At 46.4% G+C, this 27,113-nt stretch overlaps 1 protein-coding gene across 1 annotated transcript; it reads left to right on the top strand.

Moving 5' to 3' along the window:
* Window positions 1–818: 818 nt before the first annotated feature.
* lonp1 (lon peptidase 1, mitochondrial) lies at window positions 819–25,957 on the top strand. The gene is made up of 21 exons (XM_075484959.1): window positions 819–1,411; window positions 4,372–4,460; window positions 4,803–4,922; window positions 5,043–5,214; window positions 9,633–9,746; window positions 10,836–10,897; window positions 11,825–11,954; window positions 15,532–15,615; window positions 15,704–15,772; window positions 16,900–17,051; window positions 17,743–17,881; window positions 17,978–18,156; window positions 19,131–19,218; window positions 21,238–21,360; window positions 21,450–21,566; window positions 21,892–22,032; window positions 22,244–22,409; window positions 22,501–22,587; window positions 23,069–23,196; window positions 23,358–23,522; window positions 25,366–25,957. Exons 1-21 carry the CDS (start codon window positions 878–880, stop codon window positions 25,513–25,515), a joined length of 3,009 nt encoding a protein of 1,002 aa, XP_075341074.1. The 5' UTR covers window positions 819–877; the 3' UTR covers window positions 25,516–25,957.
* The last annotated feature ends 1,156 nt before the right edge of the window (window positions 25,958–27,113 follow it).

Genomic DNA, 27,113 nt, shown 5'->3' with positions numbered 1-27,113 from the left:
ACTGCATTCTAATGCTCAACGTTTGTTGTTCCGTAATTATTACAATTGTGGCCAAAAGAAGTGCATTTTGTAGCAAAATCAGACATGTCTCTATGTGCTTGGTATGTCTGATGACTTTGTCCTGTCTCTGGAAATTAGACTATAATGAATATGGTTTATTGGTGGGTTTTCAATAAAGATCATCGTGACTCTGCATTGATTTTTATCTGATATGGGCTCTTGATAGTATTTGCTTCTCAGTTTTGGATGTGTTTTGCAGTTTTCAATCAGTTTTCACCTGCCAAAAACTGACTGAAGGCCAAATACAGTTACTTAAAGGTGATTTCTGCTTGAATATGACTTGATCTCATTCTGGAGCCTCGTGATATAAATATCTGAGCGCACAGGACAGCTTTGAACTAGTTTAAAGGACCACAACACAAAATGGGCTTTTTCGCCTGCCAGCAGCTACATACCAAGCACATAGAGACATGTCTGATTTCGCTACAAAATGCACTTCTTTTGGCCACAGTACTAACTATGTAACAACAAACGTTGAGCTTTCGCAGACACGTGCCTTTGCTATGATTGCATTATAATGCAGTTGTGTGTTTCTGAATATAATGACCGTTCAATCCAGAGAAAAGCAGACGCTTTTGCGCTACCGCTCAACGGGCTGCTATGCGCGCTCCCGCGGCCGGAAATCAAATTCTGGCAGACAATCCCTTTTTGGCACAACACCTGTGGTCTTTCTGGCCTCTGTGGAATCTTTAAGTCAATAAGCAGGGGGGTGAGCTGGGAGCCTCCACCCCCGTCACACTCGAGGCTCCTACATCATCAAACGTCGACGGAAGATGCGCCAGTCACGTGCTGCTGTGGGAGAAAGCTCCAGATCAACATGTCCTCCTCCGTGAAGATGATCGGCGCTGCCAGACAGCTCCACAGAAATGTAGCTCTTGTTGTGAACTTGTTCCGACCCGGAGCCGCGCCTCACTCCCCCCACAGCTCAGCCCTGCCCCGGCTCCAGCCCCCACGGAGCTCCAGCGGCCCCGCGACCACCCACCACACATGTAACGCTTCAGGCATCGCGGCAATGACAGCGGGCTGCCGGCGGAGCGCCGGAGCCCGCCGGTGGGCGCGGGTCGCGGCCCTTCCAGGCGCTAACAGCGGTCTGTGTCCATCGACCTTCGGCTCCTTCGGTGTTCAGGGCAGGATGTACGGGAACCGGGCCAGTGCGGGCTTCTCTGGGGAGGACGGTGGGGACAGCGCGAGCTCTGGGGGGGAAGAGTCTGGCGGAGATGGGGGGGCACCTTACACCGGACCCCAGATGACAGCGCTCACCCCCATGATGGTTCCGGAGGTGTTCCCCAACGTGCCGCTGATAGCTGTTAGCAGGAACCCGGTGTTCCCCCGTTTCATAAAGATCATAGAGGTGAGGATGATGTAATGTTACGTTTCCGCTGTTTTCATTGGCTCCAAGGACACGAGGACAGGCGTGTCCTTCACACCGAGCACAGATGCAGGGCACGGGGACCTCATGCGTGTCTCTCCTTTGGTTTCAGAAGCTCAGCAGTGGTTCTCTGCAGCTTTTTCATTTAAAAGATGTCAGATCTGCTCAGTCTGAGATAAACTGATGGTTTCTCCGTCACGTTAGTTGAGTTATCTCCAACAGAACCAGTGACAGTCAGGCAGGCAGTGGGTCCATGAGAGCAGGTTCAGGACAGCAACAATAAAAACGATTTAATAGCGGTTTCCATAGTTGTTCCAGACAATTCCAGTTTTCATTCCTAAGTCATTTTTTAAAGAGTTAAATAAATATACATCCACCTTTTATTTAACAGTTCCTTGGATAAGAAGGGAGTTTTTTGAGAGACAGAGAGAAGAGGGGGGCTTAGCTCTGCCAAACTATATGCACTACTACTGGGCTGCTAACATACATAAGCTGTTGTTTTGGGTCTCACAGTTAGATGATGATGATGAAACCCCAGTGTGGGTACATATGGAAAGACATGCATCTAGTCCGGTGGCTCTACGCTCCCTGGTCTGTGCTCCTCTGCCCATAAGCAAACACCTTTGACTGGGGACAGGCAGTCGAACTAATACACTCGTCTTCTGTATGTGTTAGACACGGTTTGATACAGTTCAAGGTGTTACACAGACGTCATTTTTCAAGGGAGAAACTGGCGAGAATTTATCAGGGGGCTGATCCGACTTGCCCTAGATGTAAACAGATGGCAGCTAACATATGCCATATGTTCTGGACCTGTCCCAGACTGAAAGACTTCTGGACTGAAAGTTTCAGAACTTACTCATCCATTTATAAGAAAAATGTAGAGCCTGACCCTCTGGCAGCCATCTTTGGTGTGGCACCAGGAGAAGCACAACTAACGATCACTCAAGGGAAAGCAGTTGCATTCTCTTCATTGTTGGCCAGGAGATTGATCTCATTTAATTGGATAAAGGCAACACCACCATTGGATGGAGGAGGTGATGGCACACCTTAAATTAGAACACCTTAGATATACGCTGCAGGGCAATACAAACAGATTCTCTAAGATCTGGCAGCCTTTTATTTCTCATTTTGTTTTGAACAGGAGCTCTCCTCTGCTCCAACATAGCCCCCCCCCCCTTTTTTTTTCTTTAAATTGTTTTAAAATCCATGTATTTATTTTTTATTTTTATTATTATTGTATTATTGTTGTTGTTTTCTATTTGTTTATTTATTTTAGAGTGTCTGGGCCACATGGGTGGTGGTATGTTTGATGTTTTGTATGGGGTGATTTGTCTTGTTGTTGTCTGTCTGTAGTTGAGACAGATATTTGTGCGTGTATCTTGGGTCCTGTTGTTTTGTTGTTGATGTTTTGTTGTTTGTTGTTTGAATGGAAAAATCAATAAAAACACTTTGATTATTATTATTATAAAACGATTTAATAGAATTCAGAGACTACATTACATCCGTGGTTAATCCGAGCAAAGAGACTGACTCTGCAACAGTTGTTAGTCATTAAAAGGCATTGAGTCATTTGACAGGGATGAGCTGTTCCTTGTCTCAAGCTGAAGCTGAAGAATCCTCTGACTGAACACACTTTGTTGTGGATGTTGCAATGCATTATAAAACCTTCATAAAATATGCATTGCTCCGTTTCTCTTCAGTTACAGCGCCCAGATATATGTTTTTCTGAAACTGGACTCTGACCAGTAATACATTACATTACATTACGGTCATTCTGCAGGCGCTCTTATCCACTTATTACAATAAGTGTGTTCCACATCGGTAGGCAAAAGAACTTCAGGTCACAAGAAATCATAAGTGCATTTCCTTCCTAAACCAAACAGCTGAGAGCATAACTAGTGCAGTAAATTATAAGTGCAGTAAGTTAGGTACCTAGACAAATGGGAAGACAATTTAGGAAACAAATAAGTGCGTAAGGAGCTAGGACGAAACAGGTGATGTCCTAAGAGGGCGGATCTGGGTAGTGTTTCCTGAAGAAAAATATCCTCAGGAGCAGTGATGTTGGATACCTAAAATATACACCCAGCTCATAAGCTGTTGCCTTCTGTCACTCTGTCAGGCCATGACCAGGCGCAGCACTGCTGTGTACACAGAGTTACAGAGGTTAGAGAATGAGGTGAGAGAGTAAAATAAATCATCTGAAGGCTCACACGCTGCAGCCTCACAGGTCAGCAATCCTTTAGACAGAAAGTCAGGCCAGGATGCATTCCCTGTGCAGTAACATAAGGCCCTCCTCTCCCTGACCACACCTCCAGATCGTGTCCATGGAAACCAGGATTGAGCCCTGAAAGAGTCTTAACACGCTCTGTAAAGAAGCTCCACTTTGTGCCAAGAATGCAGACGCAGCTCTTACTTTGGTTCTACGGGAACCGAGCTGCTCACAAAAGTAACTGCCAGGCTACAGATCTGCTCCCCTGTTCCTGGGAGGAAACCACGTTGCTCCTCCTGAATCAGAGTTAGACAACCAGTCACAGCCTCCTCTTCAACACCCTGGAGTAAACTCTCCTGGGGAGGCTGCCCTCCCAGCCCTCTGTCCCGCTGACAGGAAGCGTTTCAACTACCTCTGCAACCTCTGCCTCTGTTGCTAAACTGCTGCCTCCTTTCTCTGTTGTTAAACTGCTACCTCCTTTCTCTGTTGCGAAACTGCTGCCTCCTTTCTCTGTTGCTAAACTGCTGCCTCCTTTCTCTGTTGTTAAACTGCTGCCTCCTTTCTCTGTTGCTAAACTGCTGCCTCCTTTCTCTGTTGTTAAACTGCTGCCTCCTTTCTCTGTTGCTAAACTGCTGCCTCCTTTCTCTGACGCTCACTGAACCATGAAAGGAGTGACAACAGATCATTTTTGAGCATTTGTGTTTGGGATGTTTCCTTCTCCTCCTCTTAGGTAAAGAACAAAGCGTTGATGGAGCTCCTGAGGAGGAAGGTCCGCCTGGCTCAGCCATACGCTGGAGTCTTTATGAAGAGAGATGACACGTAAGTCCAGAAGTCACTGCTTTCCTGCTCTTCCTGTTGTAGATCTCCCATTTCACTGAAAAGGTTTCACTTGCAGAGAATGAAGTTGTCTCATCACTGAGATCAGCGTTGCTTTACCAGGACTCTTCCCAGAAGTTGTAAATATTTTAAGCTTTTTGGATTTTTTTTGGATCTGCTATCTGCAGAATACATTTTTTTTTTTTTTTATATATATGGGATCTGCTTTACAGAACAGGATGGTGATACTCACCAGACTGAGTGAAGTGAGCTCAGAGGTTGCCTTGCCTGTTGTGGTCATCATCTGTGAGTTTTTCTGTAAAGCTTGGTTTCCGTGTCTTACAGTAATGAGTCAGATGTTGTGGAGGACCTAGACGCCATCTACTCCACCGGGACTTTTGTTCAGATTCACGAGATGCAAGATTTGGGAGACAAGCTGAGGATGATCGTCATGGGACACCGCAGGTGAGTTACGCTTCTGCCGCTCGGTGGTAAAGACGTGGTGGTGAGCTTTTCACCAGAGATCTCTGCACAGGCCGCCTGCCTCGCTTACACCTGTGCTACTCTTCTACTTTGCTCTGTCAGGATCCGGATCAGCAGGCAGTTGGAGGTGGAGGGTGAAGCTGAGGTCACATCAGTGTCCCCTGAGTGGTCAGAGCCTGAGCAAGAGTCCCAGCAAAAGCCTTCACCAAGACGCAAATCCAAGCGCGGCCGCAAAGACCTGCCAGGCTCTCTGAGCGAGCAGATCGAGGACAAGGTCTGTATCATGTTCCTCAGTGGAGAGAAGAACTCAAACAGACCCTCAGAGCTGGAATAAGGGCAACTGGACTTCTTCTGGGATCCTGAAGACGTTTGACCTCTCATCTGAAAGGCTTTTTCAGTTCTGAACTAGTTGGTGGGGAGGATCATCTTCTGAGCAGAGGGGGGTTACAATCACATGTGTCACTGAACCCCCTGACCAGTGTACGTGTTGTTCGAGTCATTATCACCTCTGAATTGTCTACCTGTCTGAAAGGTCGAGTTCCACAGGATCCAGGGAGTGAATGTTTGTGAAGCTGCATGTAGGTGCTGGGAAGGTGGTGCCTGAGACCACCTCCTCTGCTCAAAGAGGGTTTTTTCCAGTTTAACAAAGATGCTTTCCTTGACTCCTCTCTCAAACCATCTGTCTTCTCTGTTCAGAATGTGGACATTACTGTCCTCAGAATGTCCCTTCTCCTTCAGATGGACTGCTGAGCCTATTCCTGAGGAGCTGGCTCTCCTGTGTAGTGGCATGTGCTATGGAGCTGCTGTTTGGTCTCTACTGTATAGAGGTCCGTGCACTACTCGCTGCGCTGCACTGCATACATGACACCACTCAGTGTGGGTGTTTTGTCCTGAGGGTGAAGCGGTCTCTGTCTGAGGGTGAAGCGGTCTCTGTCTGAGGGTGAAGCATTCTCTGACTGAGGGTGAAGCGGTCTCTGTCTGAGGGTGAAGCATTCTCTGACCGAGGGTGAAGCGGTCTCTGTCTGAGGGTGAAGCATTCTCTGTCTGAGGGTGAAGCGGTCTCTGACTGAGGGTGAAGCGGTCTCTGTCTGAGGGTGAAGCAGTCTCTGTCTGAGGGTGAAGCATTCTCTGACTGAGGGTGAAGCAGTCTCTGTCTGAGGGTGAAGCGGTCTCTCTCTGAGGGTGAAGCGGTCTCTGTCTGAGGGTGAAGCGGTCTCTCTCTGAGGGTGAAGCGGTCTCTGTCTGAGGGTGAAGCGGTCTCTGTCTGAGGGTGAAGCAGTCTCTGTCTGAGGGTGAAGCGGTCTCTCTCTGAGGGTGAAGCGGTCTCTGTCTGAGGGTGAAGCGGTCTCTGTCTGAGGGTGAAGCAGTCTCTGTCTGAGGGTGAAGCGGTCTCTGTCTGAGGGTGAAGCATTCTCTGACTGAGGGTGAAGCGGTCTCTGTCTGAGGGTGAAGCAGTCTCTGTCTGAGGGTGAAGCATTCTCTGACTGAGGGTGAAGCGGTCTCTGTCTGCGGGTGAAGCATTCTCTGTCTGAGGGTGAAGCAGTCTCTGTCTGAGGGTGAAGCGGTCTCTGTCTGAGGGTGAAGCGGTCTCTGTCTGAGGGTGAAGCGGTCTCTGTCTGAGGGTGAAGCATTCTCTGACTGAGGGTGAAGCGGTCTCTGTCTGAGGGTGAAGCATTCTCTGTCTGAGGGTGAAGCGGTCTCTGACTGAGGGTGAAGCGGTCTCTGTCTGAGGGTGAAGCGGTCTCTGTCTGAGGGTGAAGCGGTCTCTGACTGAGGGTGAAGCGGTCTCTGTCTGAGGGTGAAGCAGTCTCTGTCTGAGGGTGAAGCGGTCTCTGTCTGAGGGTGAAGCATTCTCTGACTGAGGGTGAAGCGGTCTCTGTCTGAGGGTGAAGCATTCTCTGTCTGAGGGTGAAGCAGTCTCTGACTGAGGGTGAAGCGGTCTCTGTCTGAGGGTGAAGCATTCTCTGACTGAGGGTGAAGCGGTCTCTGTCTGAGGGTGAAGCATTCTCTGTCTGAGGGTGAAGCGGTCTCTGACTGAGGGTGAAGCGGTCTCTGTCTGAGGGTGAAGCGGTCTCTGTCTGAGGGTGAAGCGGTCTCTGACTGAGGGTGAAGCGGTCTCTGTCTGAGGGTGAAGCAGTCTCTGTCTGAGGGTGAAGCGGTCTCTGTCTGAGGGTGAAGCATTCTCTGACTGAGGGTGAAGCGGTCTCTGTCTGAGGGTGAAGCATTCTCTGTCTGAGGGTGAAGCAGTCTCTGTCTGAGGGTGAAGCGGTCTCTGTCTGAGGGTGAAGCGGTCTCTCTCTGAGGGTGAAGCGGTCTCTGTTTGAGGGTGAAGCGGTCTCTGTCTGAGGGTGAAGCGGTCTCTGTCTGAGGGTGAAGCAGTCTCTGTCTGAGGGTGAAGCGGTCTCTCTCTGAGGGTGAAGCCGTCTCTGTCTGATGGTGAAGCGGTCTCTCTCTGAGGGTGAAGCATTCTCTGACTGAGGGTGAAGCATTCTCTGTCTGAGGGTGAAGCAGTCTCTGTCTGAGGGTGAAGCGGTCTCTGTCTGAGGGTGAAGCGGTCTCTCTCTGAGGGTGAAGCCGTCTCTGTTTGAGGGTGAAGCGGTCTCTGTCTGAGGGTGAAGCAGTCTCTGTCTGAGGGTGAAGCGGTCTCTGTCTGAGGGTGAAGCGGTCTCTGTTTGAGGGTGAAGCGGTCTCTGTCTGAGGGTGAAGCAGTCTCTGTCTGAGGGTGAAGCGGTCTCTGTCTGAGGGTGAAGCGGTCTCTGTCTGAGGGTGAAGCGGTCTCTGCCTGAGGGTGTTCTTGGGTTTGAAGTGCACTGGATTGTCCAGTTTGGAGAAGATCCTTCTCAGTTTCTCTGGGACTCCTGCCACATATGGAATTACAGTTTGTATGTTTGCACCTGTTCTTCTTAGCTTCTCCACCTGGGTGGTTTGGTCCATTTGTTTTTTTTGATTTGACAAAGGCCCAGTTTGGATATCCACAGGTTTGAAGAGCTTTCTCTGAGTGCTGATGTTCCTTCTGTCTTCCCTCAGCCTTAGTAGGGCCACTCTCAGCCCGGTGATGTAGAGTTCTGATGACAGCCAGTTTGTGTTCTAGTGGAGGATGTGAGGCTACGGGTTCTGGTCAGTATGTGTAGGTTTCCTGTAAACCTCGGTGTTAAGACTTCCGTCCTCTTCATTGTACAGCGCAGTCCAAAAATCCCAGCTTCCCATCCCATCTTTTGTAACCTCCCTCATGAACCTGGTGTTGCTGTTCACTAAGTCGAAGTGCTCCGTTAAAGCTCCACTTCTTGGGTTTTGATCTTGTCCCAGGTGTCGTCCGCATATCTGAACCAGTGGCTTGGTGCCTTTGTATACGCTCAATGCTTTGCTTTCCACTTCCTCCATATAAAGATTAGACACAGTGGGGGAGAACGGAGATCCCATGGCACAGCCGAGCTTCTGTCTGTAGAAACAGTCGCTGTATTTATTTGGAATAGGTGGTGGAGATGCAGAGGTTCAACAGGACACAGATGTGATCAGGAGTGAAGTTGGTTCTGTCGTTCAGTGAGTCATCTTGCTGCAGCCGTTTCCTGACAGCATCCACTGCTGCTGAAATGGGTATGCAGGTAAATAGTGAGGTCACATCAAAGGACACAATGGTTTCACTTTGGGACAGTTTCAGACGTTGAGGCCCCTATCTGATGAGTTCTTCACCCAGTGGTCCTGAGTGTCCATGTCTGTGGTGTCATCGTGTCCTTGTCTGATAGATGCAGATGTGTTCCGAGAAACAGCCGCATGGTTTGGAATTTCCTCGCTCTTCTCATGTTGCCAAAGCTGTGCCTTTTTGTGAAGATGTAGACCTCCTCTGATCGTTTTGGGTAGAAGTGCGGGCAGCTTTCGGTGAGTCAGATCCATCTTGTGAATGAGTGCATCAAATGGACCTTCTTTGGTTAAGAAGCTGGTTCTGAGTCTTCAACAGTATCTGTTCTGCTCTGTGAGCTCTGATATTAGAGCTAAGCCGCACACTGATGAGGGCGACTCTATGCTGTCTGCATCTCAGATTAAATCGCAGGTGCTTCCTGTAGTCTGCAAGCTTTCTTGACAGCTTTTCATACTCCTGCACCATTTTGAGGGTGTTCTTCTCAAATTCAAGGCAATATGTTGATAAAAATTCATAGAACTGAAGAAGCCTTTCAGGTGAGAGGAAGAACCAAGAAGAAGTCCAGTTGCCAGGACCTGGATGACTCAGAATCAACACCATCAACACTCAGACACACAGCCAGTCCTCCTCACTTCTAGTGGTTTGAAACCCTTGTTTTAGCTGGAGGTGAGCCAACACACTGGATTTGGGTTCTGCTTAGGTGTGTCCCCGCCCAGGAACAAAGAAGCCTCTTTTCTGTGTCTTAGAGAGATCCTGTGTGCCAAAAGTCTCTTTTATTCTTTTGATCTTTTCATTTCATCTGCGCTCACGTGATGCATGTGTGTGGGCACAGCAATGTGTAACTAATCACCACTGACTAACTGACAGAATATCTGGACGCAGCACAAAGTAGCAGCTGTGATGGTAACAAAGACAGCGGTGAGGTTGCAGATCAGCTCCCCAGACGCGTGCGTCTGCTCCGCTTCAGCTCATCATCACAGGAAGTGATGGTTGGAGAATGAACTGTTTGATCGTGTGAATTTTATGAATTGACTGATTTTTACTGTGTTGCTCAGATTTCAGAGGCAGACCTTAGTCCAGAGCTTCAGCCTTTACCCTCCTCTAACATCTTGATGGTGGAAGTGGACAATGTGCAGCACGAACAGTTCACTGTCAGCGAGGAGGTCAAGGTACTCACCACACATGACGATGCACTTCACAGCAGAGCGTGTCAGAAAAGTGAACGCTGAGAGCCGCTGCAGAGGCACCGTGCTGAACACAGTAACAGAGTAACGGAGTAACTGTGTAACTGTGCTGAACAGAGTAACAGAGTAACTGTGCTGAACAGAGTAACAGAGTAACTGTGCTGAACAGAGTAACAGAGTAACTGTGCTGAACAGAGTAACAGAGTAACTGTGCTGAACAGAGTAACAGTGTAACTGTGCTGAACAGAGTAACAGAGTAACTGTGCTGAACAGAGTAACAGAGTAACTGTGCTGAACAGAGTAACAGAGTAACTGTGCTGAACAGAGTAACAGAGTAACTGTGCTGAACAGAGTAACAGTGTAACTGTGCTGAACAGAGTAACAGAGTAACTGTGCTGAACAGAGTAACAGAGTAACTGTGCTGAACAGAGTAACTGTGTAACTGTGCTGAACAGAGTAACTGTGTAACTGTGATGAACAGAGTAACAGAGTAACTGTGCTGAACAGAGTAACAGAGTAACTGTGCTGAACAGAGTAACTGTGTAACTGTGCTGAACAGAGTAACTGTGCTGAACAGAGTAACAGAGTAACTGTGCTGAACAGAGTAACAGAGTAACTGTGCTGAACAGAGTAACTGTGTAACTGTGCTGAACAGAGTAACTGTGCAGAACAGAGCAACAGAGTAACAGAGTAACTGTGCTGAACAGAGTAACTGTGCTGAACAGAGTAACTGTGTAACAGAGTAACTGTGCTGAACAGAGTAACTGTGTAACTGTGTAACTGTGCTGAACAGAGTAACTGTGTAACTGTGCTGAACAGAGTAACTGTGCTGAACAGAGTAACTGTGTAACTGTGCTGAACAGAGTAACTGTGCTGAACAGAGTAACTGTGTAACTGTGCTGAACAGAGTAACTGTGTAACTGTGCTGAACAGAGTAACTGTGTAACTGTGTAACTGTGCTGAACAGAGTAACTGTGCTGAACAGAGTAACTGTGTAACTGTGCTGAACAGAGTAACTGTGTAACTGTGTAACTGTGCTGAACAGAGTAACTGTGTAACTGTGTAACTGTGCAGGCCCTGACAGCAGAGATAGTGAAGACCATCAGGGACATCATTGCACTCAATCCTCTCTACAGGTCAGTCCTTCCACTTTACACAACACAGACTTCTGGCTCAGGGATAGGATTCCATTTGTGATCTGCACTATGCACCTCCTACCTTTTCTTTTGCATGTTTTTTTACACCTATCCCAACTTAAGGATTGTCTATTTATACAGCCCTTTACAGACAATCCTTACGATGTACCAAAGTGCTTTACAGCAGGTAATAAATAAAGAGAAGAATAAGTAAAAACAAATAAAAACAATAAAAGAACAGTGAAAGCAATAAAATACAACAAAATCAAATAAGATAAAAGTGTCATCATACTACTGGGTATTAAAAGCAATCCTAAATAAGTAGGTTTTTAGCCTAGATTTGAAGAGGCCCAGGTCAGAAATAAGGCGCAGCTCGACGGGGGGCTTATTCCAGAGCCTGGGGGCAGCGACGGAAAAGCCTCGGTCCCCCCAGGGTTTGTATTCTGACCTGGGCACTTCCAGCAAAAACTGATCTGTTGACCTATGTGAGTGAAATGATAAATTCTGGTCAAAAATAACTCCAAGGTTCTTGACTGTAGTACGCTTCTGTTAAAGTGAGACACATTGCTCAAATCATATGATGATATTTTAATGAGCACAACAGAGCCGATAGACCGATGCGAGCTAAAATGATTGCAAGAAACTCCATAAGGCTCCATCCATCTGTTCAGTAGAAAAAGAGGCTGTGTGGTGGCGACGGGGGACTTCTGATTGTTCTGTTCATTCACAGCAAATCCCACTTGCTACATATTAAAATAATCACTTAAGGCAGCAGCTGAATAAGCATCCAGTAGGATTCCCCTGTTCTTGTGAATGACTTTTAAGTCTGTGTTTGAATCAGTCTCAGTGTTCTCATGATGGAATACAGAAATAACTGTGTGTGTGTGTTTGTGTGTGTGTTTGTGTGTGTGTGTGTGTGTGTGTCAGAGAGTCAGTTCTTCAGATGATGCAGGCTGGTCAGAGAGTGGTTGATAATCCCATCTACCTCAGCGACATGGGAGCAGCTCTAACAGGAGCAGAGTCGCATGAACTGCAGGACGTCCTGGAGGAGACCAACGTGAGCAACCTGCACGCTTATGGGCCTGGTCACTTCCAGCCTTTCATTTATTTGAGATTCACGGGAAAATTTCAGAAGTGATTGTACACAGAGATGTTTGACACTTCACATTAGTGAACATTATTTTTATGCCTGCTTCCTCCGAGTAAGGGACACAGCAATAATGATCAAAGAGACTGTATTAACAGAAAAAGCAGGCATGAAATGCATGAAAGAGGTGACAGAAACATAGAAACACAGCACCATGAAAGCCATCTCTTTCTTAGCACGGTTACATGCACTGTTGAGTGGAGCTATGATTACGGCTCAGCTCATCCACCAAACTGGAGCAGCGTCCTCAAAGACATTCTGCTGCTTCTAACCTCCTCTGTTGGAGATCATGGTACATGGAATGAATTCTCTGCACAGACGTCGTCTTTGAGTGACTTAAATGGTGATTTTTGCTTATAAAAAAAATCAGGATTTTGTTAGAGCAGAGCGACAGTCTGGAAATGCTTTAAAGGGGAAGTTCGCCATTTTGCACATTAAGCCCTGTTTTTAGGTAGTCTGGGGTGAATTATAGATGTTCTGATCACAATTTGGACATTTGGTGCTGAACGGAGCATTTAGGTATCCACTGCTGCAGCCCACCCACCTTTGCATTGAGTCAATGACCACTCAAGCAAACAATCATAAAACGGCATTAAACTTTCGTTTGCAGAGACATGAAACTCACCGTGTGGTCTGTGGTGGACAGCGATACGTTGGCTCGAAAATCACCGCGAAATACGCTTCCAGAGAAGTTATATTACCATTATTGTCTGTCTTCATTGATTTGTATTGTACACAAACAACGCACTATCGCCACCTAGTGGCTGGATGTCTTGCTGCTGCTATTCAACGGTGTCCGGAAAAATAGGTCCACCAAATGCTAAAACAACTGTTAGAAGGCACATTTCGCTGTGATTTTCGGGTCAATTTATCGAAATTGACCCGAAATTGACCCGAAAATCGCAGCGAAATGTGCCTTCTAACAGTTGTTTTAGCATTTGGTGGACCTATTTTTCCGTTGATTTGTGTACAATACAAATCAATGAAGACAGACAATAATGGTAATATAACTTCTCTGGAAGCGTATTTCGCGGTGATTTTCAAGCCAACGTATCGCTGTCCACCACAGACCACACGGTGAGTTTCATGTCTCTGCAAACGAAAGTTTAATGCCGTTTTATGATTGTTTGCTTGAGTGGTCATTGACTCAATGCAAAGGTGGGTGGGCTGCAGCAGTGGATACCTAAATGCTCCGTTCAGCACCAAATGTCCAAATTGTGATCAGAACATCTATAATTCACCCCAGACTACCTAAAAACAGGGCTTAATGTGCAAAATGGCGAACTTCCCCTTTAAGTGAGTTGACACGTAGTCTTAATGGAAAAATATGTGAATGAGAGCGGCTTTATTGGGAGTTCAGCTGGATTAATATACACTGCCACTTTACTGTTTCTACTAAAAGATGCAGAAAGATGGAACTGTGGAGCATGAACAGAGCAGCTGGGACCGCCTGAGTGTAGTGGAGTGTTTGCATGCAGAAGGGATTGGATCCCCAACTGTAATATCTGGGTGTTAGTCCAGTTTAGGGAGGCTGCCTTTTGTATGATTTCAGCAGTGATGGACAGTAGAGAGTTAGAAGTAACGCATTACTGTAATCCGATTACTTTTTTTTAAGGAAAGGATTACAATTGCAAAAACAGTAATTAGATTACTGTTACTTTCCCACAAGCAGGTGGCGTTACTGCGTTACTAAACCCTGATTTTGTCTCATGACGATCACGTATGAGCGCGTCGGTGCGTGTCGATCAACAAGAGATAACACGGAGCGCAGGAGAGAGCAGGACCATGCAGCGTTTAATGCTTGGAAGTACCCACATTACTTTGAGTTTGACTCTGTAAAAAGTGTCCATTAGCGTCCGCTGTACACTCTGGGAAGTGGGAAGAAATTTTTTATCTACAGCGAAAAATTCCACCCCAATTCCACCGGGCGGCCCCGCTCCTGCTAGGCAGGTGAAAACAGACTGAAGAGTGACAGGTGGTTTGAAAAAGAGATTGTTTCATTTGATTCAATTCTATATGGTGGAATATGCAGAAAGAATAGAATTAGGCTGAAAGGTCTATTGCTTTATAGCTACTCAGGTTGTGTCTCATTCAATTCAGTTTATTTATATAGCACCAAATTATAACAAATGTCATCTCAAGGCACTTAAATAATAAAGTCCAATTCAAGCCAATTGGAATTCAATTCATTGTTATTAGAATTATTTTCAAAATAATCCAATTCATTCATGTAGAGCCAATTGAAAAACAGTTTCCTAGCTAAGGAAACCAACAGATTGCACCGAAACTTGTCTTCAGTCCAATCTCCCGTCCTGAGCGTGCCTGAGGCGACTGTGGAGAGAAACGACTCCCTTTGAACAGGAAGAAACCTCTGGCAGAACCAGACTCAGGAAGGGTGGCCATCCGCCTCCACCAGCTGGGGTTAGAGAAGACAGAAAAGAGGGGACAAGAAACACTGTAACACCATTCAAAGGATATCTGTTGGAACAGGGAAACACCTAAAACATCTGACCACAATAATGTCACATTTACATAATATCATTTGAGAAATAAAACAGGGGGAAAAGAGAGTAAAGTGAGGAAAGGTGTGACAGATGAGGCCCCCCAGCAGTCTAGGTCTATTGCAGCTTAACTATGGGATGTTTCAGGATCACCTGAGCCATCCCTAACTATAAGCTTTATAAAAAAGGAAAGTTTTAAGCCTGGTCTTAAAAGTGGAAAGGGTGTCTGCTTCCCGGACATTTACTGGCAGCTTATTCCACAGAGAGGGGCCTGATAACTGAAGGCTCTGCCTCCCATTCTACTTTTAGAAACTCTGGGAACCACAAGTAAACCTGCAGTTTGGGACCATGTTTTTGAAAAGTAACTAAGTAAAGTAATTATCGAAGTAACTAATTACTTTTGAAAATAAGTAATCAGTGAAGAAACTAGATTACTTTCTTGGTGAAGTAATCAGTAACTAATTACTTTTTCCAATTAACTTGACCAACACTGGATTTCAGTCAGACTAACATGTTTACACGCCCAGCCTTGGTTTGACAAACCAGAGTCATGTGAACTTGCTCACTAACTGGCGCCGTCAGTGTCGTAATAAGAGAGGTCACAGAAAGAGTGCAATGTAAAAGAAGGCAGTGGCGCACATAAAGGAGAAGAAATAGCATGATTAATCATTTCCGTCACAAGCTTTGTAATCCTGAAGCATTCTGTCAGTGTAAAAATCGCCTCAGTTTTATCTGTTCACATGAAGAGCAGCTGGGAAGCCGACATGTTGTGTTGACCTGGGATATTCAAGCTGGAACAGCTGATCACTCACCATCAGTAATGTTCCACATTTGCTTTTTTCATTACATTCTTTTTAAAAAGCAAAAAAAAACACTTGAAGCAACCATAGAAAACGGGGGAAGTTTTTCTACTGTGCAACTTCAAATTCTGAGTCCAAAAAACATTGAGTTGTCAAACTGAAACCTTTGGCTTTGTGTCCTGGTAGATCCCAAAGCGTCTCTACAAGGCTCTGTCCCTGCTGAAGAAGGAGTATGAACTGAGTAAACTGCAGCAGCGCCTCGGCCGTGAGGTCAGAGAGGGTCCTCACACACGCGCAAGCCTTCTCAGCCTGTTCTCGCTGCCTCGGTGACGCATCGGCTTCTCTGCTCTGTTCTCAGGTGGAAGAGAAGATCAAGCAGACCCACAGGAAGTACCTGCTGCAGGAGCAGCTCAAGATCATTAAGAAGGTATGGCAGACCACGGGTCCCGTGTCATCTGCCTGTCTGTCAGCAAAGACGGGACAGCTGCCTTCTCAAACTATGCGCTTGCATCACACGTTACAACCCTTCAAGAAATCTGACCAGCAGCTTTTTCTTATGTCGCACCACTGCGTCTTCCACACTACTCAGCTGTCATCTGGCCGGCCAGTCCTCTCATCCAAAAGGCCTCCTCAGATCTAGTCAAACTGCTGGGAGTTTCAGGCATTCTTATCACAACTGAGCCACGGGAACTCAACAACTTTGTGTACATGTCCCAACAAGAGCCCCTAAGCCCGAAACTTCCACCGCTCGGTCAGAACAGAGGAAGCCTTTTGAATGAGAGTTGAAACTTCATCGAGAACTAGGAGAAGAAATCCAGTTGTCTCCTGTTAGGATATATATCATACATACTCTTCCTCTGATGTCAGAAACTTATTCCATCAAGTCAGCATGTCAGAGCCAATGTTCATCAGAGTTCTGTGTAAGGCTTTCCGCCATGCTGCCCTCAACATGTCAGGATCCTACATTACTCACAATGGAAATGTACTTTATTTATACAGCCCTTTACAGACAATCCTTACGATGTACCAAAGTGCTTTACAGCAGGTAATAAATAAAGAGAAGAATAAGTAAAAACAAATAAAAGAACAGTGAAAGCAATAAAATAAAATACAACAAAATCAAATAAGATAAAAGTGTCGTCATACTACTGGGTATTAAAAGCAATCCTAAATAAGTAGGTTTTTAGCCTAGATTTGAAGAGGCCCAGGTCAGAAATAAGACGCAGCTGGACGGGGGGCTTATTCCAGAGCCTGGGGGCAGCGACAGAAAAGCCTCGGTCACCCCAGTGTTTGTATTCTGACCTGGGCACTTCCAGCAAAAACTGATTTGTTGACCTCAGAGCTCTTCCAGGATTGCGGACTGTTAAAAGCTCAGATAAATACGATGGCCTGAACAATGTGACTGCAGAGACTCTGCTGCAGAGGTCCGCTCTGATTAGCACAGACCACATGCAGTACGGCCACAAAGGCAACGTTTGATCCAGGAGCAGGGATTGGGTTTCTCCTGCTTTAAGTTTAGGTTGTAACAATGTGCGTGTGTCTGTGCGTCTTCAGGAGCTTGGTCTGGAAAAAGATGACAAAGAAGCCATTGAAGAGAAGTTTCGAGAGAGACTCAAAGACAGAACGGTTCCTCAGCACATAATGGATGTCATCACTGAAGAACTTAACAAGCTGGGCCTGCTGGACAACCACTCATCAGAGTTCAAGTTGGTCTCGTGCATCTTGTGTTTGTTGTTGTTGTCACCTGCTGTTTGTGGAACACTAGAATCAGAACCTTTGGACACATCCATCCATTTGAATGAATGGGTAGCTGTGGTTCTGGATGGATGTTCAGTAGTTTCTGAGAGCTACTGTACGCTCATTACACAGCAAATACAGAGAAAATGGTACCAAAAAGAATTACTGTGAATGTCTTTGTGTTATTACAGCAATGCGACCAATGAACATTTCCATTCTAACCATAAGAAAAAGCACGTACTCTGGTCGAGGTGTAGGCAGAGCCTCCGGAACGATAAGCTAATTCTCCTTCTAATACGTAACCATCTGTAAGCATTAAACTTAGACTTTCTTTACTGTCATTGCACAAAAAACACAGGTGAGTCTTGACAACGAAATGAAAAAGTAGATTCTCTATATGTGTCAACTCAACTTAAAAAAAAAAAAGGGGGGAGATTTTAAAATGTAAATTATTATTATCATTACCGATCAGCTAATTGTTTTACTTTTCAGCTTACAAATAGGCTGTAGACATGTTGATGTTACTGAGCATCTCGCTGTCATGTGTAAGGCAACATCCAGGATCTGATGTGACCAAAGAGAGGCTGTAAAGATGGCTCCAGGGGAGGGACATGCAGCCAGCACAACCACTCATTCTGTTCTGGGCTTTGTGCGTTTCAGTGTAACCCGGAACTACCTGGACTGGCTGACCAGCATGCCATGGGGCACCAACAGTGAAGAAAACCTGTCACTGGGTCGAGCCAGAGAAGTTCTGGAAGAGGACCATTATGGAATGGATGATGTTAAAAAACGCATATTGGTCAGCAAGAATGCAGACGCACCAACATTGTTTTAGAGAAGGGGAAGTTATTCACAGGAGGTAACGTGAACCCTGCGCCCTCGTGTGTCTGTGCAGGAGTTCATAGCAGTGAGCCAGCTCCGTTCGTCCACCCAGGGGAAGATCCTGTGTTTCTATGGCCCGCCAGGTGTAGGAAAGACCTCCATCGCCCGCTCCATAGCCAGTGCGCTTAACAGGCAGTACTTCAGGTTCAGCGTGGGAGGCATGACCGACGTTGCTGAGATCAAGGGCCACAGGTCTGGAAGTCTGCTCAGCCATTATTTACCCCACTTCTGTGTCACCTTTGAATTGCTTTCCCCGTAGATCCCATTTACAGAGCTGCACAAGTGCTCCTCAACATGAGTGAGAAAGATTCTGCCAGCAGATGGGATGAAACCTAGATTGCTCAGGTTGATACTAGAGTTAACTGAGTCTTTGTTTTTAATGGGAGATAATTAGTTATGTTCGAATTGGAAAAGTGGGATACCACGATAATATCATGCAGGAAGAACCCACAGAGGAGTGGTCCTCAGGGCATCCGCACAGACCCCCCCCCCCAGCTGCCTGAGTGTAGACAACAGGTTTTAGAGTTGAACTTGTTCTTACACACATCAGACACTTTTTACCCATTTAGAACATCTATGTTTGCATTGTTCAAACATTTTATTAATGTCTTAACAGTTATTATGACAACGTTCATTTAGACACTTTTATTCAAAGCAAGTTGCAAGTGATGAACACACTGGGGGTCAGCATGGTGTTCAGGAACTAGCCCGGGGATAGTTAGAGATCCACCAACTGAATGACAACCACTCTTCCTCCTGTGCTACAGCCGCCAGAAATGAACAGACACACACACACACACACACACACAAGCATTAAAAAGACAGAACCATTAGGCTGGTTGGTCTCTGAGTCTGTAAAACTCTGTTTTAAGCCTCACGGTGAAGCTGGCTTCATGGTTAAATTCAGTTCCTACAGAGTGTGTGTGTGTGTGTGTGTGTGTGTGTGTGTGTGTGTGTGTGTGTGTGTGTGTGTGTGTGTGTGTGTGTGTGTGTGTGTAGTTGTTTTCCATCGGCTCTCAGGGCTCTGCATTATCAGATCTTATCTTCTGCTGATGGGGATGAATTCATATTTGATATGCTGATAATAAAAGTATCAGCAGCTGATGTCCTGCAGCCAATGTTACAGTTGCAGGAACTATGAGATAATGTCATTTGTGCATCACCAGGAGGACATATGTTGGAGCCATGCCTGGGAAGATCATCCAGTGTCTGAAGAAAACCAAGACGGAGAACCCTCTGGTGCTGATAGATGAGGTCAGTGTGATGGTGCTGCTTCTATATCACAGCTGGATGTGTAGTGGAGGAGGTGTGCCCATGTGTTTGTTGGTGACCGCTGTAAACACAAGGGCTTTGGTGGGATGTAACACTGCACAAAGTTCCTGACAAACAATCCCACTCACTCCAGAGGTCTGTTTACAATCACCCATCCACCTGACATGCATGTTTTTGGGCGGTGGGAGGAAGCCAGAGAATCCCCACATGAAGGAACCAGATAAGATTGGAACCAGGAGCCCTCCTGCTGTGGGGGGACGGTGCTAACCACCACACCACCGTGCAGCCCTAGTTCTTTTGGCTGAATGTAAAACATGGAATTTTCATTTCGGTCATACAGATGGGCTGAGAGTTCAGACTCGCAGCTTGAATTACTGAAAGGGGCTCATGAGAGTAACTCGGGCTCACAGGAATTCAGCTGATGGGAATCTTTAATATAAACTGGAACTCTGAGAATGGTGTGATATGAAAGTCACCAACCTTTAACCTGCATCCCAAAAATGAGTTCTGTACAGGCACGCTCATGCAGAGGTAACCCATTCAGAAGAGAAACCCAGGCATCCCTCTCCAGCTCCTCCTGGGGGGTCCCGGGGGGTCCCCAGACTAGATTCAGTTCAGTTCAACTTTATTTATAAAGCACTGAATCAAAACAAATGTCAGCCCCCCTCTGAAGGAAACTCATTTCAGCCGCTTGTATCTACGACCTCATTCTTTGGGTCACCACCCAGACCTGTGAGCACAGAACAAAGATGGAGCAGTGAACTGAAAGCTTCTCCTTCAGGCTCTGCTCCCTCCTCAGCACAACGGAGCGGAGCAGCGCCCTCATTACTACTGATGAAGCCCCGATCCGTCTGTCCATCTCTGACTCCAACTCACCATCACTGACACCCAGAGACTCATCCCCGACCCGGAGGGAGCGCTCCACCTTTTTCTGTTTGAGAACCACGGCGTCGGATTTGGAAAAGCCGACTTTCATCCCAGGTGCTTCACACTCGGCTGTGAACCGCTCCAGTGCAGCTGAAGCCAACAGAACCACATAAGCTGCAAAAACCCAGGTTCCCAAACCAGAGGCCCTCCTCTCCCTGACCACACCTCCAGATCGTGTCCATGGAAACCAGGATTGAGCCCTGGAAGAGTCTTAACACGCTCTGTAAAGAAGCTCCACTTTGTGCCAAGAATGCAGACGCAGCTCTTACTTTGGTTCTACGGGAACCGAGCTGCTCACAAAAGTAACTGCCAGGCTACAGATCTGCTCCCCTGTTCCTGGGAGGAAACCACGTTGCTCCTCCTGAATCAGAGTTAGACAACCAGTCACAGCCTCCTCTTCAACACCCTGGAGTAAACTCTCCTGGGGAGGCTGAGCAGTGGGATCCCCTGGAGTTGGAACCTTCTTGTCCCAGAGGAGTGTCAGTCAAGACAACCCCACAGTGTCCAGAGCCTTCAGTATCTCAGGGGGAGTCTCATCTCATTCCAGCCCTCTGTCCCGCTGACAGGAAGCGTTTTAACTACCTCTGCCAAGGTGACGGAGGAGTCTTTCCCCAAGTCTTCAGTTTCTTTGTAACGACCCTCCCTGCTAATACGCTGCTACTCCCCAGCATCTAGTTCAGAACTGAAGAAGCCTTTCAGATGAGAGGTAAAACTCTCCAAAAAGGAGTCCAGTTGCCCTTTTTCAAGCTCTTATTATTACCATGACCTGATGGCTGAGAATCTTCATCCACATCTGGTTACGGAATATCAGTGGTTCTGGTGCCGTCCGAACCTGCAGGGAGCGGAAGCTCGTTGCTGTAGAAAGAAGACGTTCCTTTCCAATGAGCAATCAGCAAGTCTTTCCATACATGTACACATCTTAAATAGAACAGTTACACAAATTATGTCTTTCTGACTTCAGCCAACATTGATATAAATCCTAAGGTCACCCACAGAGGGAACTTTGGTTCTGCATACCTAAAGTACTTTAAGATCTTCCTGATAATGTGTCTTCCTTCAACCTGTCATCTCCAGGTGGATAAGATAGGCCGTGGTTACCAGGGAGATCCATCATCTGCACTGCTGGAGCTTCTGGATCCTGAGCAGAACGCGAACTTCCTTGATCACTACCTGGATGTTCCAGTGGATCTGTCCAAGGTTAGAGGAGAGACTTTGTCTGTTCAGCTCAGTATGAACCTGTGACATGGAGTTGCATCAGGGCCTTTCTTCTATGTGCTCCAACACAGGTTTTGTTTATCTGCACGGCCAACGTGACTGACACCATCCCTGAGCCCCTCCGAGACAGAATGGAAATGATCAATGTTTCTGGATATGTGGCCCAGGAGAAACTGGCCATCGCCGAGGTAACCACAAAGTCAGCCTCTACACTGTCAGCCTGGAAAAGAAGTACACGATGTACAAATTATTCTTGTATCACATTAGATCATTTTAATTTTCTTCTTTACTTGGTACTTACAGATTGTAAAAAAAAGAAGCTATTTCAAATCCATATTCAAAGTTCCTGTGTTGGGAGCAAAATTCTTTGGATATTATATATTTAAATATGACATTTGCCACAAGCAGTGCTAACAGAACAAGTGCTGCAAATGGAAAGACTTGTTCTCAGGATTTTAAGAAGTGAAATTATTAGTTTTTTTAATGCGTTCCCATGTTTGTGTTTTTGTGAAGCGGTACTTGGTCCCCCAGCTCCGCTCACTCTGCGGCCTGACGGAGGAAAAAGCCTCCATCTCAGCTGACGCGCTCAGTCTGCTCATCAGGCAGTACTGCAGGGAGTCCGGGGTCAGGAACCTGCAGAAACAAATAGAAAAGGTGAAAAACTCTCTCCCACTTATGATGCTTCTCTCAACAACAACTGTGCCCTTCATCAGCAGAAAGTCCGTTTGTAAGAACCAGTGTAGCGCTCTGGAGGAGCAACAGCAAACTGCCTGCTGGTGTAGAAACCAGACGACCACAGAGAGACTTCATTCTGCCTCCAAAAAGCACATCCTCACTTTCATTCTGCTCCTCATCTGTCCGGCAGGTGTTTCGTAAAGTGGCATTCTGTATTGTGAGTGGAGAACAGACATCAGTGAGCGTTTCCCCTGACAACCTTCAGGAGTATGTGGGTAAACCCATTTTCACCGTAGATCGCATGTATGATGTGACCCCACCAGGAGTGGTCATGGGACTGGCGTGGACTGCTATGGGTAAGAGAGGCGTGCACGACAGCACTCAGACCTGAGTGGCCACGGAAAAGCTCCGGTCTGACGGTGTGCCTCATGTTTGTCCGCTGTGCAGGTGGCTCCACGCTGTTCATCGAGACGTCGCTCCGTCGGCCTTCTGGAACAGCAGAAGCTAAAGGAGAAGGGTCACTTGAGGTCACAGGTCAGTTGGGGTGGAGTGTCATTAAACACTGTCCAAACACCACTCCGTGGGTCATGTTCACATCGTACAGGGGGAGAAGGTGGTGGTCTGTAGCGGTTGAATTTAGGACATATTTTCTTTTTTTAAAGTTGATAAATATCTCCCCTGAGATGTAGTTTAGTAGATAGTGGAGACAAAATATGGTAAAGTACAGGTCCCTCAGTTTTGGATCTTTGTGCTGTATATTGTTGTGCAGCCTGTCACTTTGTTAGTCAGTATTTAGTCCGTATTCGGGGGACCACATGGCTTTGCCAGCCACTGCTGTATTTCACACATACACTGACAACAAGCTGCAGGATGAACAGAGGCTTCAGTTCCTTATGCGGGATGCGGTCACTGAAAAGCACACAGAGGTGCTGCTGTGTAAATGCTTATGTGACAACATAGTTTCAGCTTGTGTCAGATGGGGTCCCGTGTTGAAGATGTGGGTGCTTCTCTGCAGGGCAGCTCGGGGATGTTATGAAGGAAAGTGCAAAGATTGCTTCCACCTTTGCCAGAGCCTTCCTCATGAGCCAGGAACCAGAAAATAACTTCCTGGTCAACTCCCACCTGCATCTGCACGTCCCTGAGGTAACCGTGATGATCAACTTTTTTGTACTTTCTATTTATCAACTCCATCAGAGCATAAATATTGTGTTGCTGTGCTTAACGCTAACATCCATGCAATTGAAAATAGTATCAAACTGGCAACAATGCTCATTGCTGTCCACCTGTCTGTCTGTCTGTCTTAGGGGGCAACTCCCAAGGATGGGCCCAGTGCTGGCTGCACTATTGTCACAGCACTGTTGTCCCTGGCAACCAACCGGCCTGTGCGTCAGAATGTAGCCATGACTGGGGAGGTGTCGCTAACAGGCAAAATCCTGCCAGTAGGAGGGATCAAAGAGAAAACTATCGCTGTATGTGCAGCACACACACACACACACACACACACACACACACACACACACACAATCACTGGAAATGTAGTTAATGCATGATGTGTTCATGTAGCAGAGTGGATGACAGGATTATCTTCAGGACTGCAGAGTTTCACATGGATGAGGCTGATGACGCTGTTCTGTGGAGGGAAAACATGAAAAAAGAGAAAACAGTGAGGCTCGGTTCAGAATTCCACTGGTAGGCCAGGCAAGACAACAGGTGGTGCTCTTATTTCACGACTTTCAGGGCACACGGCTGTCCAAGTTAAGGTTAAGGTGCCATCCCATATACACGGGCTGTAGTTTCTGGGTTGGAGTCCCAGCCTGGGGCCCTTTTCTGCATCTCTTCCCCCACTTTCTCTGCCCCTTTCCTGTCCACCTTTGTTCAAATAAAGGCCACGAGTGCCCACAAACCTTAGAAAGAAACATTTTTAGAGACATGAGCTGCCTCTGTAGCTCACAGAGCGTGCCCCACAAACGGGCTGAAGTCCTGGCTGTAGCCAGCCGGGTTCAGGTCCAGCCTGCAGACATGCGCTGCAGGTCGATCACTTCTCTCACTTTCATGTCAGAACTCCACCCTCACTGAAACCTAAGACAGAAAAACGCACAATAAAAGGAAACACCTTTACTACAATATAAGAACACTACATGAAGGTCACTGAATTAGGAACATTTTCTGCTGCACTGTGCAGGGACACAGTCTTAACCCACTCAGACCAGAGGCAATGTGTGAAACAGCCCCCTTAAACCTGATTATTGTTTGAGAGTCTTCACATCGAGCTTTAAAGGTCTGACAGAGACAAACGCCTGGGAGTCAAGGCTCGGGGCACAGTTTATCAGAGATGCCAGTGGGGACCAAATTAATGCTACTGATCTGTAAAACTTCACAATGTCATGGGGTGGATCTTTTTATTCCACCAGATTATTTGGAATGTTGTCTCCAGTAGGCTGCAACGGGTTTTGCATCACCACAAATCATGTAGTCGCCTTTGTGCTGCAATTATGGCACTTGGGTGTGAGTGTATGTGTTAAAGTGGGACTGCCTGCAGCAGTGCGACATCACAGCTTCAGCAGCACTGCCAGCAGAGCAGCTGCACACAGCCAGCAGATGGACACTTTAAGAAGAATCAACTGAAACCATCAGCAGAAAGTTCTGGCATAATGGTATTGTTGTTTCTTCACATTCTGTCTTTTGTTGCTGTGATACCTTTTGATTGACCTAGTTGATGGCAGGTATGGTCAGCTGTGGCAGAAGGCACAAACACCACAAAATACAGAAATATCATTTCTCTCTCTCCAATTGAGAAAAGAACTTCAGCTTTTTCTTCTGCCCTCCTAACATATCTACAGACATTCGCGTGCTTAGCAGCTAGTACTGGCCTGAGCCCTCACTCAGACCAATAGGCACGAAGATGCAGCATGAGGGGAGTGAGAGGAAAACGGAGCATCCCTTTGTTAAGGCCATTCTTAAATGCATTGATTTCTATGCTGTAACCTGATGACGGTCAATACAAACACTAGCTGCTCCTCTGTCTGTAAGCTGTAGAAAAGATTTAGCATCTCGTGCAGCCGCTGTGTAGCCGCTGTGTGCCTGTGTGAGACACAGGGACCAGATTACAGATTGCACCTTTAACTGGTGCTGTATTGAACGGCCGACATCCCAGCTGTTCATGTGGGTCAGAGGAAATGAAACGTACAGCAGGGGACCACAGAAGTGCTGTGATGTAATGTGATCACATTTCTAGGTAGTACAATCCCTCTGACAAATGTCTTGATGATGGATAATCTTCAGTTCCATCAGTCATGTTGTTGTGTCTGACAGGCTCGTCGTGCTGGTGTGACCTGCATCATTTTTCCAGCTGAGAACAGGAAGGACTTCTCTGACCTGGCAGAGTATATCACCGAGGGCCTGGAGGTCCACTTTGTCAACCACTACAGCCAGATCTACCCCATCGTGCTCCCACAGAACTAGTCTGAGCCGGCCTTCTACTGGACTGCTAAAAAGCACCCGAGATGAAAGACATCTGTCAGGCATTTATTTGTTACAATACAACAGTGCTCATCAAGTTGGCTGTCGGGGATGAAGAGTATGGAGGCTATAACTGCAAAATCTGTTCCAACATGGAACCATCAGCTGCCACAGGACCCGGAATGAGGGAGGAGTGTTGGGAAGGGTGCAAGCAGCTGTGCCAAAGATGACCAGAACTCATAAAGTGGGGATGGTGAACACTGAGGATGTCGTCAGAGGGTGTGACGGCACTGATCCCTGAAGTTTGATGACTTTGCTGCCAGGCAGCTTCTTTACCCACAGCTGTGTGGATGGACTCTTTCATAAACTGTTTTATATGATACCAGATCTGAGGATGATTATGTTGAAGTAAATTAAATAGTAATAAACAACTATGATGGTAGAAGGTGTCTGTTCTCATCAACCTGGGAGCTTATGAAGGGCTCTATAAATGGTTCCAGTGAAACTGGATTCCATTTTAATCTTTAAAAGGATGTTGAGCGAAAACAAGGCTGACCATCACAAAGAGCAGAGGTGTGTGTGTGTGTGTGTGTGTGTTAGTTTACAGTATATTTTAGGATAGAAGTGCGCGTTTACAGCACATGTTCAACTAAATGGTCAAATAATAAAAATGAAGCCAATGTTCACAGCAACAAATGAACACAAATGGCTAAATTGTAACATCAACATATTTAGAATGCATTAAAAGTCATGATCTGTCTTGAGTAATGACAAATGGCAGTGGGCAGTTCTGATTGTGTGGGGGGTGACATAACAAGTTGTCATGTCCAGAGTGGTGATGCAACCAGGACACCAACTCTGCCACTTTTGATTATTCAAATAAACTGACCTGGGTGTGTTTTGGGGGCAAAGGTCTACAAAAGTTTCTGACCTGAGAAACAAAGGAAATATGTCCGATGCATCACAAGGTGAGGAGGAGCTTTCCCCACATCCTCAACGTGGCATTCATCACCTGCCGGCTCTGTGCTCTCACAGCTGCTCCAGAGATTTATTTTGGATCCTTTCAATTGCTATACTTGAATCTACTTGAACCTTGACTCTTCAATTTAAAAGGCATACCCTCTCAAATGATAATGCAGACTTTGAGGGAACTTCATTACATACATTGACCATCCTCGTAACAGTAAGCATCAGATAATCTGACTGGAGTTCCATGTGGTATTTGTTCAAATGATTGCTGTTTATGTCTGCTTCTATTCACAACGATATTGTTTTTATAACTCATCTGATTGGTATGAAAATTCTACTTTGGTCTTTTCAGTCCACAAAACATATCCCAGCTTTCTTCTGCCTTGTCCATGTGAGCTTTAGCTGGCTGCAGACAGGCTGAACATTTGAAGAGCTCCGGTTTCCCTTACAGCCCATCCATGCCCAGCATTGTTGTTCAGTGTTCTCCTGAAGATGGACTCAGGAACATAAACACGTGTCTGTGACCCCCTGGACTAATATCCAGCTGTCCTTGGAGTGATCTTTGCTGAGGGACCACTTCTGAAGAGGCAGCATGAGCTTTATTGAGCTCAACAGAAATCTGTTGTCAGCAT

The sequence above is a fragment of the Odontesthes bonariensis genome, chromosome 15 (genome assembly GCF_027942865.1).
Source record: "Odontesthes bonariensis isolate fOdoBon6 chromosome 15, fOdoBon6.hap1, whole genome shotgun sequence".
In the NCBI taxonomy this organism is placed as follows: domain Eukaryota; kingdom Metazoa; phylum Chordata; class Actinopteri; order Atheriniformes; family Atherinopsidae; genus Odontesthes; species Odontesthes bonariensis.
Note: the sequence above shows the minus strand (reverse complement) of the source record. Positions and strands in the feature narration are given on the sequence as shown.